Raw genomic sequence first — 16025 nt, forward strand, 5'->3', positions numbered from 1 at the left:
TGATAGAACATTGACCAAGCAACTTAAAGAAGAACATTTGCCTTGGCTTACATTCCAGGGCTGAGAGTTAATTCAGGTGGAGAAGCATGAAGGCAGTAGCGGGAGAGTTCACATTTTCAAAGGGCAACTTGAAAGCAGAGAGCAAAAGTAACTAAACCTCTGCAACAGCGCCACCAGCTGGGGACTGAGTGTTCAAATCCCTAAGCCTATGTATGAGAGGCAGTTATCAAATCACAACACACACACTTTACATAAACCCATAAACAGCACATTTACACAATGTAAATTCGTAAATACTCAAATCCAGCTTAGACTAACCAGGATTATAACCGAGATCAACTTTTCCAAAGCTCTTGGTTGAACGTACACTGGATAGCTTATATAGTCTCACAATCTTTTTTTCATTACCTCTTAGTCTGGAAGATATTTTACAAAGAATGTATGCTAACTACAGCCTGAGGGGTTGAGAGGCAACGTGGAGTAATATTTTATTACCACAAATCCTAAAGGCAAAAATGATTGGGTTTTGTATAGGCCCTAAAGACAAAAAATAGCAAGATTTTCTCATTATTTTATCTGATCACAGCCTTCCCTCCCACCTATCCTCCTACTCCCTCTCTTCTCTCCTTTCCCCATCTTCTCCCTTTCTCCTCAGAGAAGGGGAGGCCTCCCGTGGATATCAGCCTTGGCATAGCAAGTTGCAGTAAGACTAGGCCTATCTTCTGTTGAGGCTAGACAAGGCTGCCCAGTTAGGGGAAGGGGGTCCAAAGGCAGAGTCAGAGACAGCCCCTGCTCCAGCTGTTAGGGGTCCCACAGAAGCTGCATATCTGTTACATGTGTGTAAGGATCCAGGACTGTCCATTGCAGCCTCTTTGGTTGGTGGATCAGTCTCTGTGAACCCCTGCGGGACCAGGTTAGTTGATTCTGTATGGCTTTTTTTGTGGTGTCCTTGACCCTTCTGGTTCCTTCATTCCTTCCTCCCCTTCTTCCACAAGATTCCCAGAGCTCTGCCTAATGTTTGGCTGTGGATCTTTCCATCTGTTTCCAGCAGCTGTTGGGCGAAGCCTCTCCTGTCTGGAAGTGTAGCAAAACATTAATAGTGTCAGGGGTGGGCTTGCTCTCATGGGATGAGTCTCAAGTTGGGCCTTGATCATCCCCTCAGTTTCTAGTCCATCTTTATCCCCACACATCTTGTAAGCAGGACAAATTTTGGTTTTGTGGGTAGATTGGTGTCCCCATCAATCCATTGGAAGTCTTGCCTGGTTCCAGGAGGTGGCCATTTCAGGTCCTATATCCCCTGTTGCTTCAAGTCTTATGGTCACCCTAGCATATTCCTGTGAGTTTCCCTTTTTCTGGGCTTCTAGCTCTCCCCTGAGTTGCCTCCACTCCAAGGCAGAGCTTCTAAAATGAGGCATTTTATAGTTATAATTACAGTCATGGAAGGGATGAGGTGTTTGCAGTGCTGCGGACTGACCTGGTTTTGCCATTGAGCCGCACCCCTCAGGTTGTTGGATCTAAAAATTTAATTGGAAAATAGGCGCACATTTCTAGTTTCTATAAAAGAACATTCTTAAGGGACCGGCTGCGAAATGAGGATAAAGCAAGGGAGCGCTAGAAGCCCAGCACTATGTGAGTCTAAACAATGGAAGGTTAAAGGATGTGGAAAATATATTTCTCCCCTCCAGCCAAGTCCAGCAACCACCTCTTCCGAAGTCTGCCCTACCCACTCCTTCAAAAAAAAAAAAAAAAAAAACGGCACCCATACAAAGAAAGGCACCCCGGCACGCCAGCACGTGATGCTTAGGCTTAGAGCCTAGTGGCTATAATTACCAACTGCGCGTGCGCCCGAATCGAAGCCCCAAAGGCAGCGGCGTGTGTGACGTCATTCCAGGCGCAGGCGCAGTGGAATTAGAACCGAGGCTGCGCAGACTCAGAAGGCGCTCTTGAAGCCTAGTGCCGCGCGATGGCGGGCACGGGCTTGGTAGCCGGAGAGGTGGTGGTAGATGCGCTACCATATTTTGACCAAGGCTATGAGGCACCCGGCGTGCGGGAAGCGGTGAGTGCGGGTCATGTGCGGCGGGTCCGCCGAAGGCACGCCGCCCTTTCCCGCCGCGACCCTGGCCTGTTCTCGTTCTTAGGCGGCGGCCCTGGTGGAGGAGGAGACGCGCAGATACCGACCTACCAAGAACTACCTGAGCTACCTGACGGCCCCGGATTATTCTGCCTTTGAAGTAAGTGTGCCTTTGAAGTAAGCCAGGAGGCTTGCGGACTTTGATACGGGAGTGAGGGCTTTAGCTGTGTAAAGTGAACTCCACCTTCCAAGTTAGCTGGTGCCTGCAGCTCGTACTGAGTGCCATGTAGGTGTGAGTCGGTTTGAAACCGCCAGATGCGCATGTCACGGGCTTCGTACTACAAGAACCTGCGAAATGCTCCATTAGTTTCTGCAGATTTGTTTAATAGTGTGCACCTCCGTGTGTGTGTGTGTGTGTGTGTAGAAGAGTCATGGTACATTTCACAAAAGGGCCCTTTATTCTCTAAGGTCCACTCAAGAACAGGTATCACTCACGAGATTTTAATATTTATAATCTTAAGTACCTGTACTCTTTGCCACCCCTGGAGGGAGATTCTTTTGTACCAAGTCTCAGATAGTTAACAGGTGTATGAATGCCTGAACAAGCATGTCTAACTGCATGCTGTTTTTAAGTGGTTATTCTACAAGTGCAACCAAAAAACACCACTTAGATGTTGTTAGAAGCACTTTCAGGCTGAAAGGAGACTGCTCCATGCGCAGGGATGTGTGATACTTCGGATCTAGATGCCAGGTTTTTAAACTGGGTTGTGACTCCTCAGTGGGGGTTTCATAACTGATGTGGGAGCTGCAAGAAATTTGGCAAGAGTAAAAAGTACTAACCCAGAAATTAATTGAAAACTCAAGTCCCAGATCTAAGCTCTGGTCCATGTTACATCATGTGACTTCACCATTTACACTGTACCCAAACAGTTTACACTGTGTCAGTTCGTCATGCAGCAGCGGAGACTTCCTGAAATGATTCAAGACTGTTGTGTGTTGTGAATTACAACGTGACGTGGGGCTGGGATTAAAGCTGTTTTCAGAGTTCCACAGCTGGCTGACTACAGGGCATTGAAAACTGCTGGTTTAGGGTTAATCCTTGAGAGGTGGACTCTTCTATGTCCACCTCCTTTCATGCCTGGGCAGAATATGGAATTAAAGAATATGCCTATTTCTTCAGATTCTAGATAGAATTAACCTCAACTGGGGGATGTGTCAGTGGCCCTGGGTTCAAATATTAGCATCCTTTTTTTTTTTTTTTTTTTTTTGAGTAGTGATTGAGAAGGGAAAAGATTCGCTATAATGTGTAGTACAAAGTATAAAATCTCAGTAAACTGCATTCATTATTTTCAGCATGATTCTGTTACTAATTCTTTGTGGTGTTTGTGCATCAGACAGACATAATGAGAAATGAATTTGAAAGACTCGCTGCTCGACAACCGATTGAATTACTCAGCATGAAACGGTAAGATGAGGTTGAGCTATGGTAACAGCTGCTTTGCCAGTGGTTGGAAGAGTGTTTGTGTTTGCTGCTGTGGGTAGGAAGTGAGAATAAAAAGAGAGTACCAGCCGGTCGTAGTGGCGCACGAGGCAGAGGCAGGCAGATTTCTGAGTTCGAGGCCAGCAAAGGTCTACAAAGTGAGTTCCAGGACAGCCAGGGCTACACAGAGAAACCCTGTCTTGGAAAAAAAAAACAAAAAAAAACAAAAAAAAAGATTTATTTATTGTTATACATAAGTACACTGTAGCTGTCTTCAGACACACCAGAAGAAGGTGTCAGATCTCTTTATGGATGGTTGTAAGCCACCATGTGGCTACTGGGAATTGAACTCAGGACCTCTGGAAAAGCAGTCACTGCTCTTAACTGCTAAGCCATCTCTCCAGCACTGCTTATCAGCTTTTTAAAAAGTTGCCTAAAGGGCTGCTGAGGTGGCTCATCGGTTAAGAGCACTGACTGCTCTTGCAGAGGTCCTGAGTTCAAATCCCAGCAGCCACATGGTGGCTCACAACCATCTGTAATGCAGATCCGATGCCCTCTTCTGGTGTGTGGAAAGACTGCGACAGTGTACTCACATACATGAAATAATTAATCTTTTAAAAGTCTTTTTTTTTTTTTTTTTAAAGCTGATAATTAGACATTACCTAAGAAAGGTCATGATAGACAAATAGGAACAAGAGACATGAGAGTCTTGGTGACTGTCACAGCTCATTTAACTAGTTCACATTTATGGAAATAGGGTTTTTTTTGTTAGTTTTATCTGTAAATCAGTTTCCAAACTAACAGGTTTCTTTGTACTGCCTGATCTACATTATATCCTTGGTCTCTGTGCATGTGTGGTCGGGAGTTGATAATTTGTGTCTTTGTCTTTATGTAGTGGGCATATGTCCATGAGAATTCTGTTGGAAGGAGTGATGAAGGCTTTGAAAGATACATTGGTTTGTTTGTTATGTAATTTCAGATATGAACTTCCAGCCCCTTCCTCAGGTCAAAAAAATGACATTACTGCATGGCAAGAATGTGTAAACAATTCTATGGCTCAGTTGGAGCACCAGGCGGTCCGGATCGAGAATCTGGAGCTGATGTCACAGCATGGATGCAATGCCTGGAAGGTGTACAATGAGTAAGAGGCGCTGGGCCTTCTCTTTCTTATCCTGTCCCACCCAGAGTTGCTAGTGTCTTTTAAAGTGTGGTATGTTTTTAATTCCAGCAGTTGGTGTGGGAAGCTAAGGTGTGGAGGAGGGCCTGCCTGGCTTATATTTTGAGTTTAGTCATCCTAAGCTCATATAGCAAACCCTGTACCCAAAATAATAACAAGAATGCTAGATTTGACATGGGATTGTCTCAGAACTACACCAACGAAAGGCTACCTTGAGTCCTACCTTAGAGTTCACTAATGCTGAGCTATCCTACATCCACGTAACTACCTACCACGTTCACTGTACTGTATAAGAAAATGAGCTCTGAGGGTGATCTGCAGAATATCACTTGATAGAATGCACTCCTTAATGGGCAGATGCTTAAATAATGGGTTCTCGTATTCACATGTCATGTTGCTTAAAGTCCTGACCAGGGTGGCCGGCCGCTCACCTTCTGTCCAGCAATGCTCAGGAGGCTGAGGTCTGGGGATTTCCATGAGTTTCTGGCCAGCTCGGGCTCCAGAGTGAGATCTTGCCTCAAAAAATAAAGCAATAAAGTTTCCCCTGAACACAGAATCAAGGAATACTATACTGTTTCTCCTAGGGGAAGTATCTGTACACACACATATACATCTCTCACAATTACCTCTTACAACTTTTAAGTCTAAAAAAAGAGCTGAGCGCACAGGAGTATTGCTGCACATTTGAGGCTAGCCTAAGCACACAAAGCCTCCCCTGGCCACAAAGTTAGTCCCTGGCTTATTAATAGATCAATGCCCAGCACCTAACTTCTAAACTATGCTGCTCACTGGAGAGCTAAAATTAAGTGGAGCGGGCCTGCAGCCTTAGCTGTGGGCCAGCAACCCAAATCGTTCACTGCTGTGCGCATGCTTATGAACTGCTGCAAATTAGTAGTAGCTAAAATCAAATTCAGTTAAGTACTGAATTAAACAAACTAATGTTTATGAATCATCTGACATTCTAGACACAGATCTCCAGATTTTAGATTTTTAGCAGAAAAACATGGCTTAGTATATAAATAGGCAATTCTTCCTCAGCGTTACCAGATTTCAAGGTGCCTGTGCGTTCTTCCTTCTTTAGAAATCTTGTTCATATGATTGAACATGCACAGAAAGAGCTTCAGAAGTTAAGGTAAGTTGGTTTTTTATTCTGTTTGAATAAAATTTAGATTAGCCTCTGATAGAGAGGAAGAAAAACTACTAATACTATGTAGTCCTATGAAAGTAAAAATTCAACTTTTATTAAGTAATTTTAATCATGTATGTTGGTGTGTGTAAAATAGTTACTTTTGAGGAAAATAGAAATTCATAATATTCTAAGAGGTAGATATCAGGGAATAGCAAAAAATGAAAGCTTGTATCCTGTGGTATGTGTCGAAGGGAAGCTTTGCATGTTGTGGCATGTGTTGAAGGTATGCTTTGGATAGACAACCTTGAATGTCTGCTGGTTTATGAGAAGTGGGTTAGGAAACCTCTGAACAACTAATAGATAGAGCTAGACGTGTGGCCTGGTGCTGGGTCAGGAGGAGTTTGAGCTCAAAGCCTGGCTACATGGTGAAAAATTGTTTGAAAAGCCATCTAGGGGAACATGATTGTGGTCTGAAGGATTTGTCCCTGAACATACTTCGGTCAGCAGGGGTCCCTGAGCAGTCAACAGGGAAACCTGAAATTGGGCCTCCAATTAGAGGTGCTGACACACCTTCACAGTTAGAGCTTGGGAGAGCCAACTCCTTGTCTAAGGGCTGGCAGATTTGGACTGCAGGACCAAATGGCTGGATAGTGCAGACCTTCACATACGCTGTAATACATTAGGGAGTATATTACAGGTGCATGACATTGTTTTCATTTTGCATTTTTGTTTCTAAAGTGGTTTTGATTTTAGACATTAGGTAGACCATATAACGAATAGCTATTAAAATACTAAGTAATGTTAATAGAATTTACTGTGATATTTTTGATCTGTGTTTAGCATCTGGCACTGAGTTTGCTGTACCAAAGTGGAGGTAAAAATACGCTTGAAACCTGAAAACATTCTCTACAACTCCCAAGTCTGCAAACCTGGAAAGAACACCTTGGGAGTTAGACAGGGCATCAGGATACCACACTGCAGACGTACACACATATGGGAAAGAACCTGAAAGGACACCCACTGTCTTAGTTCATGTTCTCTTGCTAATGATAGCACAGGCTTGGTAAGGTGGAAGGAAAAGACCTTTATTTTGACTTACAGTTTCGGAAATTCAAGGTTGAAGAACTGGGTCTGTTGATAACCCCCTTAGGGACAGATCCCAACATGGTACTTGGAATCACATGACAAGAGACAAGAGGGCTGCATGTGTGAGATTTAGTCTCTAACTATGAAGCCACTCATATTCAGTTTTTGGAGTTTTGCTCTGATAACCTTATCTTATCCGGCCACCACCTTAAGTCTGCCTCTAACCACCGTAATTGGATCAGTTCCTGCTCTTAGTATCTCTCAATGGCTCTTAGGCTCCAGTGGGGATGTGGGTAGAATAAGCATTGAAAGTGTAGTGTAGTACTCACGGAACACCCCACAGCTGTAGCCAGGAAGAGTCCAGGAAGGAGGAGGCTGCAATCTATGTATATGTTGGTTGGTTGGTGGTTTGTTTGTTTCCTCCCTCCCACAATGAATAAATTTTATGAAATTTGTAATTAAAAACAATTAAGATAAAGTTAATTCCTAGAATTAGCTGTAGTTGTGTTTGTGAGCACTAAAGAGTATAAAGATACTCTATTGTACTATTGTTCTGTTGATTTTTGTTGTAAATAACTTTTTACAGGAAACATATTCAAGATTTGAACTGGCAGCGAAAGAACATGCAGCTTACAGCTGGATCTAAGCTGAGAGAAATGGAGTCAAAGTGAGTGTGTGACTCCGTGTTTCATGTGTGCATGGACTGCCGTGGGAGTCACAGAAGGGCCATTCACATGTCTGCTGTGTGCTGAGGAAGGGGAGGCATACAGAGTAACTGACCGCAGAAAGGGCTGACTTACTGCTCAGTGCTGGCATCACAGCCCCAGCTCCAGGACGGCAATCTTGTAGACTTTGCCTAATTTGTGCCTTAGTTTGTTTGCCCCTGTTAATGCATAGCCTTCTGCACACACAGATTTATAGAAATCCCTAACTGTATGGGCTGTGTGTGCCCATAAATGCCTTAGTCCTCACATGTTGGAACTAAGGAAGAAAGATTGTGACTTTAAGTCTAGCCTTGGCTACAGAGTAACACCGTCTCTTTAAAGAAAAAGGTTAAATGCATAGTGTGGTGATGCTTGCTTACGGATTTCTGTCTTCCCGGTCTCTCCGTTGCCCACAGCATCTTCTCACCATGCTCTCCATCTTGAGATGCCATGCCGGCTCCTTTCACAGCTCTCTCCACGCTAGTGCTCTTTACATTTGTCCTGGAGATTTAGTTACAGGAAATAGTGGCTAAGGCTATGGGGTTTGGTGGTAGTGGTAGTTTGTTTTGTCAATTCCAGAATTTTGTCCATCGTGTAAACCTCTGCCTGTGTTCTTTTAATCTTATGCTGTTTTCCTGTCTCTTCTGTCTCCCTGAGTCTCTTGTTTCTGCTTATTTCTTAAGGTAACTATCATGAGACGATTGTTGGGTAACTTAAGTAATGCAGAGAGCCCCTGTGTACCCTTCCCCTGCTTTCCCATAACGTTGTTTTTTAATGGAAAGTTAAAAATGTTAGTGCCCATAGTGAAACTACATATGTTTAAAATAAACTGTGCAAGAAATTTTACATCCGCTCATTTTTCCCTCTTCTCTCTTTTTCCTTTGACTCTCTTTCCTAGCTGGGTGTCGCTGGTGAGTAAGAACTATGAGATTGAGCGGACGATTGTCCAGCTGGAGAACGAGATCTATCAGATCAAGCAGCAGCACGGGGAGGCCAACAAGGAAAACATCCGCCAAGACTTCTAATGACTCAGGCGACGTGGGCTCCGCAGACTCAGCGGGGACTTTCTCGGAGCGACTGTGGTGGTTACATGGTTAGAGACCATGGACTATGTAAACTGTTGTATTGCTTCTGTGTGAGTGTCTTAGCAAAATAAAGTTGTCAACATGTTGCTGTTTTTATGCTATAAAAACCTGGTTTTCAGAATGAGTATGACTTTAGAATAATTTTGACATATTTTGTAGCAGAATTTTTTTTTTAAGGCTTCAAATTTTGTAATGAAGCTCCTTTATTTTTAAGGCATCCAACATGTTCTGGAAGCTGGAAACCTTGAATTTGTGTTTTTTGTTGAATAAAGTTACAGTTCTAAGCATTTTTATGTGTGGCTATAGTGAACTTTATTGATGGTATTCAAAAGAATGAGGCTCCCTTCTAGGGATCTATGATAGAAATAGGTGTAGTGAGAATTGTGGAATTTTGGATTCTTTTTTAAAAATGCAGAAATATAAGAATATGTTTTGGGCTGGTGAGATGGCTCAGCGGGTAAGAGCACCCGACTGCTCTTCCGAAGGTCCGGAGTTCAAATCCCAGCAACCACATAGTGGCTCACAACCACCCGTAATGAGATCTGATTCCCTCTTCTGGAGTGTCTGAAGACAGCTACAGTGTACTTACATATAATAAATAAATAAATCTTAAAAAAAAAAAGAATATGTTTTCATTTTAATCCCAGGTGTGGGTATATGGGGCTGCTTTGAAGCAACTGATGTGCCTCGTGCTCTAGTAGAGGCATGGTTTGCCAGCTGCAGGTAGTTTCTGCAATTGGGTGACATTTGGGATAATGGAAACTTTTCACAGGGATATAAAGTCTAAGGCCCCAAGAGGCAGTGTTGGTTGTGGTTTGTGAGTAGTCGTGTTCAAAGAAGAAGCAAGAAGAAAAATTAGATTCAAGTCTCTCGCACGCTCTTTCTCACTCACCTTTCCTTCTTTCCTAACTAGTGATAGCGGTGAAGGCCAGAAGGATAAAAGGTGGGAGAAAGAAGAACCCACAAAGTAGCAAAAGCCAGCTGTAGTGGGAGATGCTCAGTGTTGGGGGCTGGGCTGAGTTGGGACAGGGACTCCAGCAGCAGAGGCCTCTGTCTTCCTCTCTGCCCTGCTGGGACGGCTGGGCTGGTTCGGGCCTTCTTACTCCTTGGAGGCCATGAAGGAAGTGAGTTGACAAAGGTGCTGAGGTGACGCAGATCCCGCATCAAAGGTGGGATCATGGAGACAGTCTTGTCCTCAGCCCAGGGTGCCCTTCACGTGTTCACTTTATCGATGTCATCGTATATGGAGCATATGGCTTCTTAGATCCACAATGGACACACTGCGGGATGGAACACAGGCGGCCAAACCAATGTGTTACCCATTTAGCTCTGGGATGAGCATGTCTACACCCTTAGCAGTGCCAGTGGATATAAGGATACTTTAGGCAGTCCTGTGGCCTAAAACATTTATGGTCCTCTGAGTTGTGATGGTTTGAATTGTGATCATAAGTCCCTTGATGGTGCTAGGTGTGGGGGTTAAACAGTTGGTGATGCAAGAGGTGTTACTGACAGTCTTGAGCTAGTCATACTTCTCATGGTTCACACCCATCACAAACATGATCAGCAGAAGGGGCAGAGGTGATGACACTTTCAGCTCCACCCTTCAAGTGGGCTTTGTTCACCATGGTGGTAAAGATGCCAGTAGACTCCATAACATATTCCACACTGTCATCACCTCATTTGATGGTGGAGTGTCACTGCGGGAAGGTGGAAATGGCCTTCCCTTTGAGTTTCCCATCCTGAGCCTTGATTGCTGTGGAGTATGCCATGGCTAGAACTGCACTGGAACACCTTGTCTTTGTAGTCAATGAGAGGTCATTCATGGCAACAGTATCCACTTTACCAAGAGGTGAAGGCAGCCAGGAGCCCTGCATAGCCAAAGCCAGTCACTCAGACCTTCATGGTGTCTCAGACTGGACTGGACTACGCAAGAAAATGCTGCTGTCTCTGATGGAGTGTTTTAATTAATGTTGGATTGTCAGAAGTTGTGAAGTGAGGCTGCAGTGACCTCTTGATAGTATGGATTATTCAGACCCTGGAATTGGTTTGTGGTATTGTCAGGTCCCAAAGGAAACTCCAGTTCCTGGAACTGCAAGAGGCAGTGCAAGTGTCCAGCAGCGACAGTCCTGACTTCCCTCAAGCTTAACTTCAGAGCGGTTGTTGGCAGTTAGGTAAAAACCAGCATTTCTCAGGAATGTGTGACACAGGCTCAGCCAAGACTGCATTTCCCTTACCTCTGACAGAAGGGACATATGGCTCTTCATTTGACATATACCTGTGGCCGCATATCAAAGCCCATGCTGGCCTCCAGGCCCCTCAGTCCCTGTTCATACATAGTTGTTATATACCTCAGGATCCATGCTGGACTTCCTCCCTCACTACCTCCTCTACCCTAAGCTCCCTCCCCCAGCTGCTGGTCATCCTTACGTTTCCATTCCCAGCATTCCTAGCCCTGGCCACATCTACTCAGAGAAAGTCTGCTCAGGGAAGCAGGAGGCTGTGTTTAAAGGTAACAGCCTCACATCTGTCAAAGACAAGGGTTCAGGTTTTAGCCTAGGAGTTTCTGGCTTCTTGTAGCCATTTTTATAGGAAGAGTCAGGAGCAACATAGTGGAGCAGAAATATTGGGAAACCTTGTAGTTTGGCCAGAAAAGAAACATGTTTGAAGGTCTTGGCCATTTACTTTTATGCCAATTTCGTTAAAGAATGCAGGAATTAGGAGTTAATTATAGAGGCTTGGCATGAGATTTCCAAGGAAAGAAAAACTGTAGAGTGGCTGTCATGACCCGCAGCAGCCCCTGGTGGTGAAGCATGAAGATGGATGGGAGGCCAAAACTGTAGCGACAAAATCTGAGCCTGGCTGTTACAACCAGCAAGACCAGAGGGGTGGTCCTATCCAAGTCCAAGCATGCCACACCGCTGGGTACCCCATTACTAGTCACTAAGCCCCTTAGTTAAGCTACTGTGTTTCTAGTTCTGGGAATTCCAGTCAAGCTCCCTTTCTGGACTCCTCTGGGTGCCTTTTCTACTGGGGATGGGGCTGTTTGGCCAGCACACTGCTGTATAAGTTTGTAACTTAATTTTCATGGTGCTTCAGAACTGAAAGTATTGACTGCTGCCTAAGGCGACTTTGGACCTGGACTTCAGGCAAGGGAACTCTTAAGACTTTGGTGACTCTTAAGCAAAGAACTGAATGCATTTTGCATTGTAAAGTGGACATGAGCCTTTGAAGTCAGAGACAAATGCTGTAATGTGAATCTTGAATGAATGTCCCCCTCCAAAAGTCCATGGGTCAGAGGCTCATTCCCCCACTATCAAGGACTGGTGGAACCTTTAAGGGACAGAGTCTGGTACATAAACATTAGGTCATGAGGGGTGTGTGTTTGATGGAGATATTAGGATAATCTGGATATATCACTCCTAACACTGTTATTCCTTTCTTAGCCTGTTGGCTTGAGGGCAATAGAAACCCAAAATGACCTGGGGATCGCCTGAGCAAACAATGGAGTGTTTTTTTTTGTTTTTGTTTTTTTTTTTTTTGTGGTTTCTGGCAGGAGCACTACTCACTACCCTGGAATCAAAACTTCTGGACCAGCAGAACTTACGGTTGTGGGAATGAGATGTGAAAACTTTCATAGTGGGTCACTAGGAGTGATAGTGAGTGGAACTATTTCCTTTCCAACCTCTTGATTCCTGAACCCGTGGGTCCTGGCTATGGGAGACACTGTACCTTATATTGAACATTGATTCGAGCATATGCCACCTTCTGGAGAACCCTGCCCTAGCCCTCCATGTTGCTGCTAACTACTTGGTACTGTAACTGTGTCTTCAAAAGGCCGTTCCATCTATCATGCCAGCTGCTTCAGGATGGTGGGGAACGTGGTAACACCAGTGGATTCCTCGATCATGGACACACTGTCACAGTTCTCTGGCTGTGATAGTGAGTTCCTTGGTCAGAAGCAATGCTGTATAGAATACTATGCGGTGGCCAAAGCATTCTGTAGGTTCAAGGATGGTTTTCAAAGAAGCATTATGTACAAAAAAGGCGAATCCATAACCAGAATAAGTATCTATCCCAAAAAGAACAAACATTGTTTTGTTCCATGAGGAAGTGGTCCAGTGTAGCCAACCTGCCACGAGGTTGCTGGCTGGTCACCTCGAGGAATAATGCTATATTATCTCAGTGTTGGTCTCTGTTATTGGCAGATCTGGCATTCAGCAGCAGCTGTAGCCAGGTCAGCTTTGATGAGTGGAAGTCCATGTTGTTGAGCCCAAGCATAAGCCCCATATCTGCCACCCTGGTTGTGGGCCTGTATACCAGAGACTTCCCATGGAGATGTCTGGCCCAGCCTGGTGCGAGAGTTCCAGTGAAGGGAAGCGAGTGAGAGCAGGGAGAGAATGTCGCTTCCCTGCTTCCGCCATGGCAGTTGGCTCCACCTCCGTCTCTGCCATGCCTTCCAGGTTACTTGGTTACTCCATACCACTAAGTCGGGTTGGGCTGGGCTAACAAGAGGCCAACTAGCCAGTGAGGAGCGCGGCGGAACCTCGGGCAGTGCTTCGGAAGAGCAGATCTCTTCCCAAGTGTAAGACGGAGTAGTTCTCACACACCTAATCCTTCCGGATAGGATTCTTATATACAGTTTTGGGATCGGTAAGGGTCTGACAACAGGTACTTCTCATTGGTTTGGTCTGAGAGCTTTGGGGAAACCTTATTTGCATGTGAGAGGGCTTCGTGCCACATACCTCTCTGGGGTTGGAGGGTCTGTGGAAGGCTGTAGCGACATGACAGGAGCCAGGGACCTGAGACAGTCTGTAAGGCTGGATCACCTGGGCTACTTGTCTTGTTGTCTTCATTGATGTCCAGTCATTCTGCTCTAAGAACACACAAACTTTTAAAGGTAATATGTATTTCTGTATTAACATATGTATGGAATGTGCAGTGTGCACAAATCAGCTAAAGATGATTCTCTGCGCTATATTTGAGCATGCCAGGCATCAAATTTTGTAAGTCCATTTGGACTGTATAATTAAACTTTAATAAAAATTTCCATCCATGTTATATAAAAAGATGGCATGTAATAATAAGTCCTGAGAACTCTGTAGCCAACAAGTCTTATTGGCTAGTCACAGATCTTCCTGTCTTAGCCAGTTTGTTGTTTCCCGGTGGAGGTTTTGGTGTTTACATCACATGCTTTGTTCTTCTTTTTGGTTTCTTCCTTCTTACCCGCAGCCAAGATGTCCAGGTCTGGTGAAATCTAATCTTCACTGATTTTGAAGGAATCCACAGCTTTTCTTTTCCTGTTGTAACAAACACATAACCTGTCCCCCAATGTAACACATTTCCTGACTTCCATTCTGAAGCTAACACTTAAAACATGTAGGCTGGTTTAATTCAAAATCTAAAATCTAGTGGTTTTCAGCAGCTGTGTTACCTATCTCATTGACATTAAAAAAATTTAAAGTCAATAAAGCATTATTTATCCTATCTTTGAGAGTTCTCACATTCCCCTTCTGTTTAGTGAGCATTTCCTTTAAAGACCTGTTAGATCACTCCACAATTGCTCGTCTGGTAGGATTGCAAAGTATATCAGTAATATGCTTTATGTTATAACATTTAAATGATTGCTGTATTTTATTAGATACATATGTCAGAGCATTATGACTTTAATTTGTAAAGATATTCCTAACATAGCCATCACTTCTAATAAATATGTGATTACAGAATCAGCCTCTTCAGAATTGAAGGTAGAAGCCCATTGGAATCCTGAATAGTTGTCAGTTGTATGATGCACATACTTTAGTTTTCCAAACTCTGCAAAATGAAACACATCCAGCTGCCAAATTTCATTTCTTTGATTATCTTCAGAGTTATTCCTGTTCCAGCAGGTATTGGAGCTTGATTATACAAAGAACAAGTAGGACAATTCTTTATAATTTCCTTGGCTTGTTGTCACATTGTAGCAGTATTTTTCTTTAAACTTCTACTATTTACATGATGTGATTTATGAGAATTCAAAGCCTCTAATACTTTGTTTTCTTTATTTTTTAAAAGGTTTATTTATTTTATGTATGTGAGTACACTGTAGCTGTCTTCAGATACACCAGAAGAGGGCACCAGATCCCATTACAGATGATTGAAAGCCACCATGTGGTTGCTGGGGATTGAACTCAAGACCTCTGGAAGAGCAGTCAATGCTCTTAACCACTGAGTCATCTCTCCAGTCCCTACATTTTCTATTAATAACTTATCTATCTCCTCATGTTCTAAAGCTAATGGTTCTGGCAAACCTGTATTCAATCAAATATGTATATGTATGTGTGTGTGTGTGTGTGTTTGTATAGTGATCTTTGTTTTGAATTAATTATTGCAGTTGTATAGATAACAAAGTTAATACTGAATTATCTGGCAGAAGTTCAGCAGTTTCTATATGCAAAACAATGCTCTCTGCATATTGAGAATCCTTAACTAAATTAAGTATTTCTGAAAACTCCAATAGAACTATGAGTATAACATAGAGTTCTGATTTCTGAAGACTTTGTATTATTTTACTTGTACTTTCTAACATATAATCTGCCATCCCTGATTTATTGGCATTTATTGGCATTGTATGAAAGGCAGGAGCTTAGAAATTGGTGTTCCTCTTACTATACAAGGAAGAATCTTACCAGTTCTTTTGAGAAACTGAAGTTGCTTGTTTTGGGGGTATCTGCTGTTAATTTCTTTCAAAAAAAAAAACAAAAAACCAAACCATTACAAGCTTCATTGCCAATCCTCGTTGATTACACATAATGAAGTAACTTGAGCATTAGCATAAGGCACCACAGTCTCTGCTGGATTTATTCCTGCTAATTGATAAAGTCCTATTCTCCCCCTTTGCAATCAAATCAGAAACCTTTTCTACATAGACTTTAAATTTTTTCTGTTTACATGTTAAAAATATCCATTCTAAGATATGATCTCTCTGTATAAGAATTCCTGTGGGAGAATGAATAGGCGGGTAACTAAAATACAACCCAGTGTAGATCCAAATGGCCCACCTTAGTATCCTATAATCTCTTTCTTACCAAAGCCATTCTCTCTCAGCCTCAGCTGATAATTTTCTTGGACTGTTTAAATCTTTATCACCTTGTAAGATTTGAAATAGATTGCTTAGTTCTTGAGTTAATCCACTTATGGGCTTTAGCCAGTTAGTATCTCCCAACAATTTTTGAAAATCATTAAGAGTTTATCACTGTTCTCTTCTGATCTGTACCTTCTGTAACCGGATTTTCTGTAGATCTATCTTGTATCCTA

The 16025-nt window shown here is 43.2% G+C and overlaps 1 protein-coding gene across 3 annotated transcripts; it reads left to right on the forward strand.

Moving 5' to 3' along the window:
- Window positions 1-1845: 1845 nt before the first annotated feature.
- Window positions 1846-9354, forward strand: Bcas2 (breast carcinoma amplified sequence 2). 3 transcript variants are annotated; one of them, NM_001356331.1, is made up of 7 exons: window positions 1846-2056; window positions 2139-2231; window positions 3425-3536; window positions 4531-4692; window positions 5810-5860; window positions 7530-7610; window positions 8546-9354. In NM_001356331.1, exons 3-7 carry the CDS (start codon window positions 3475-3477, stop codon window positions 8670-8672), a joined length of 483 nt encoding a protein of 160 aa, NP_001343260.1. In that variant the 5' UTR covers window positions 1846-2056; window positions 2139-2231; window positions 3425-3474; the 3' UTR covers window positions 8673-9354. The 3 variants fall into 3 exon arrangements, with proteins under 3 accessions (NP_001343260.1, NP_080878.2, NP_001343259.1); NM_026602.4 differs by having other exon boundaries at window positions 3466-3536; NM_001356330.1 differs by lacking the exon at window positions 5810-5860 and having other exon boundaries at window positions 3466-3536.
- Window positions 9355-16025: the final 6671 nt, after the last annotated feature.

The sequence above is a fragment of the Mus musculus genome, chromosome 3, assembly GCF_000001635.26.
Source record: "Mus musculus strain C57BL/6J chromosome 3, GRCm38.p6 C57BL/6J".
NCBI classification, from domain to species: Eukaryota; Metazoa; Chordata; class Mammalia; order Rodentia; family Muridae; genus Mus; species Mus musculus.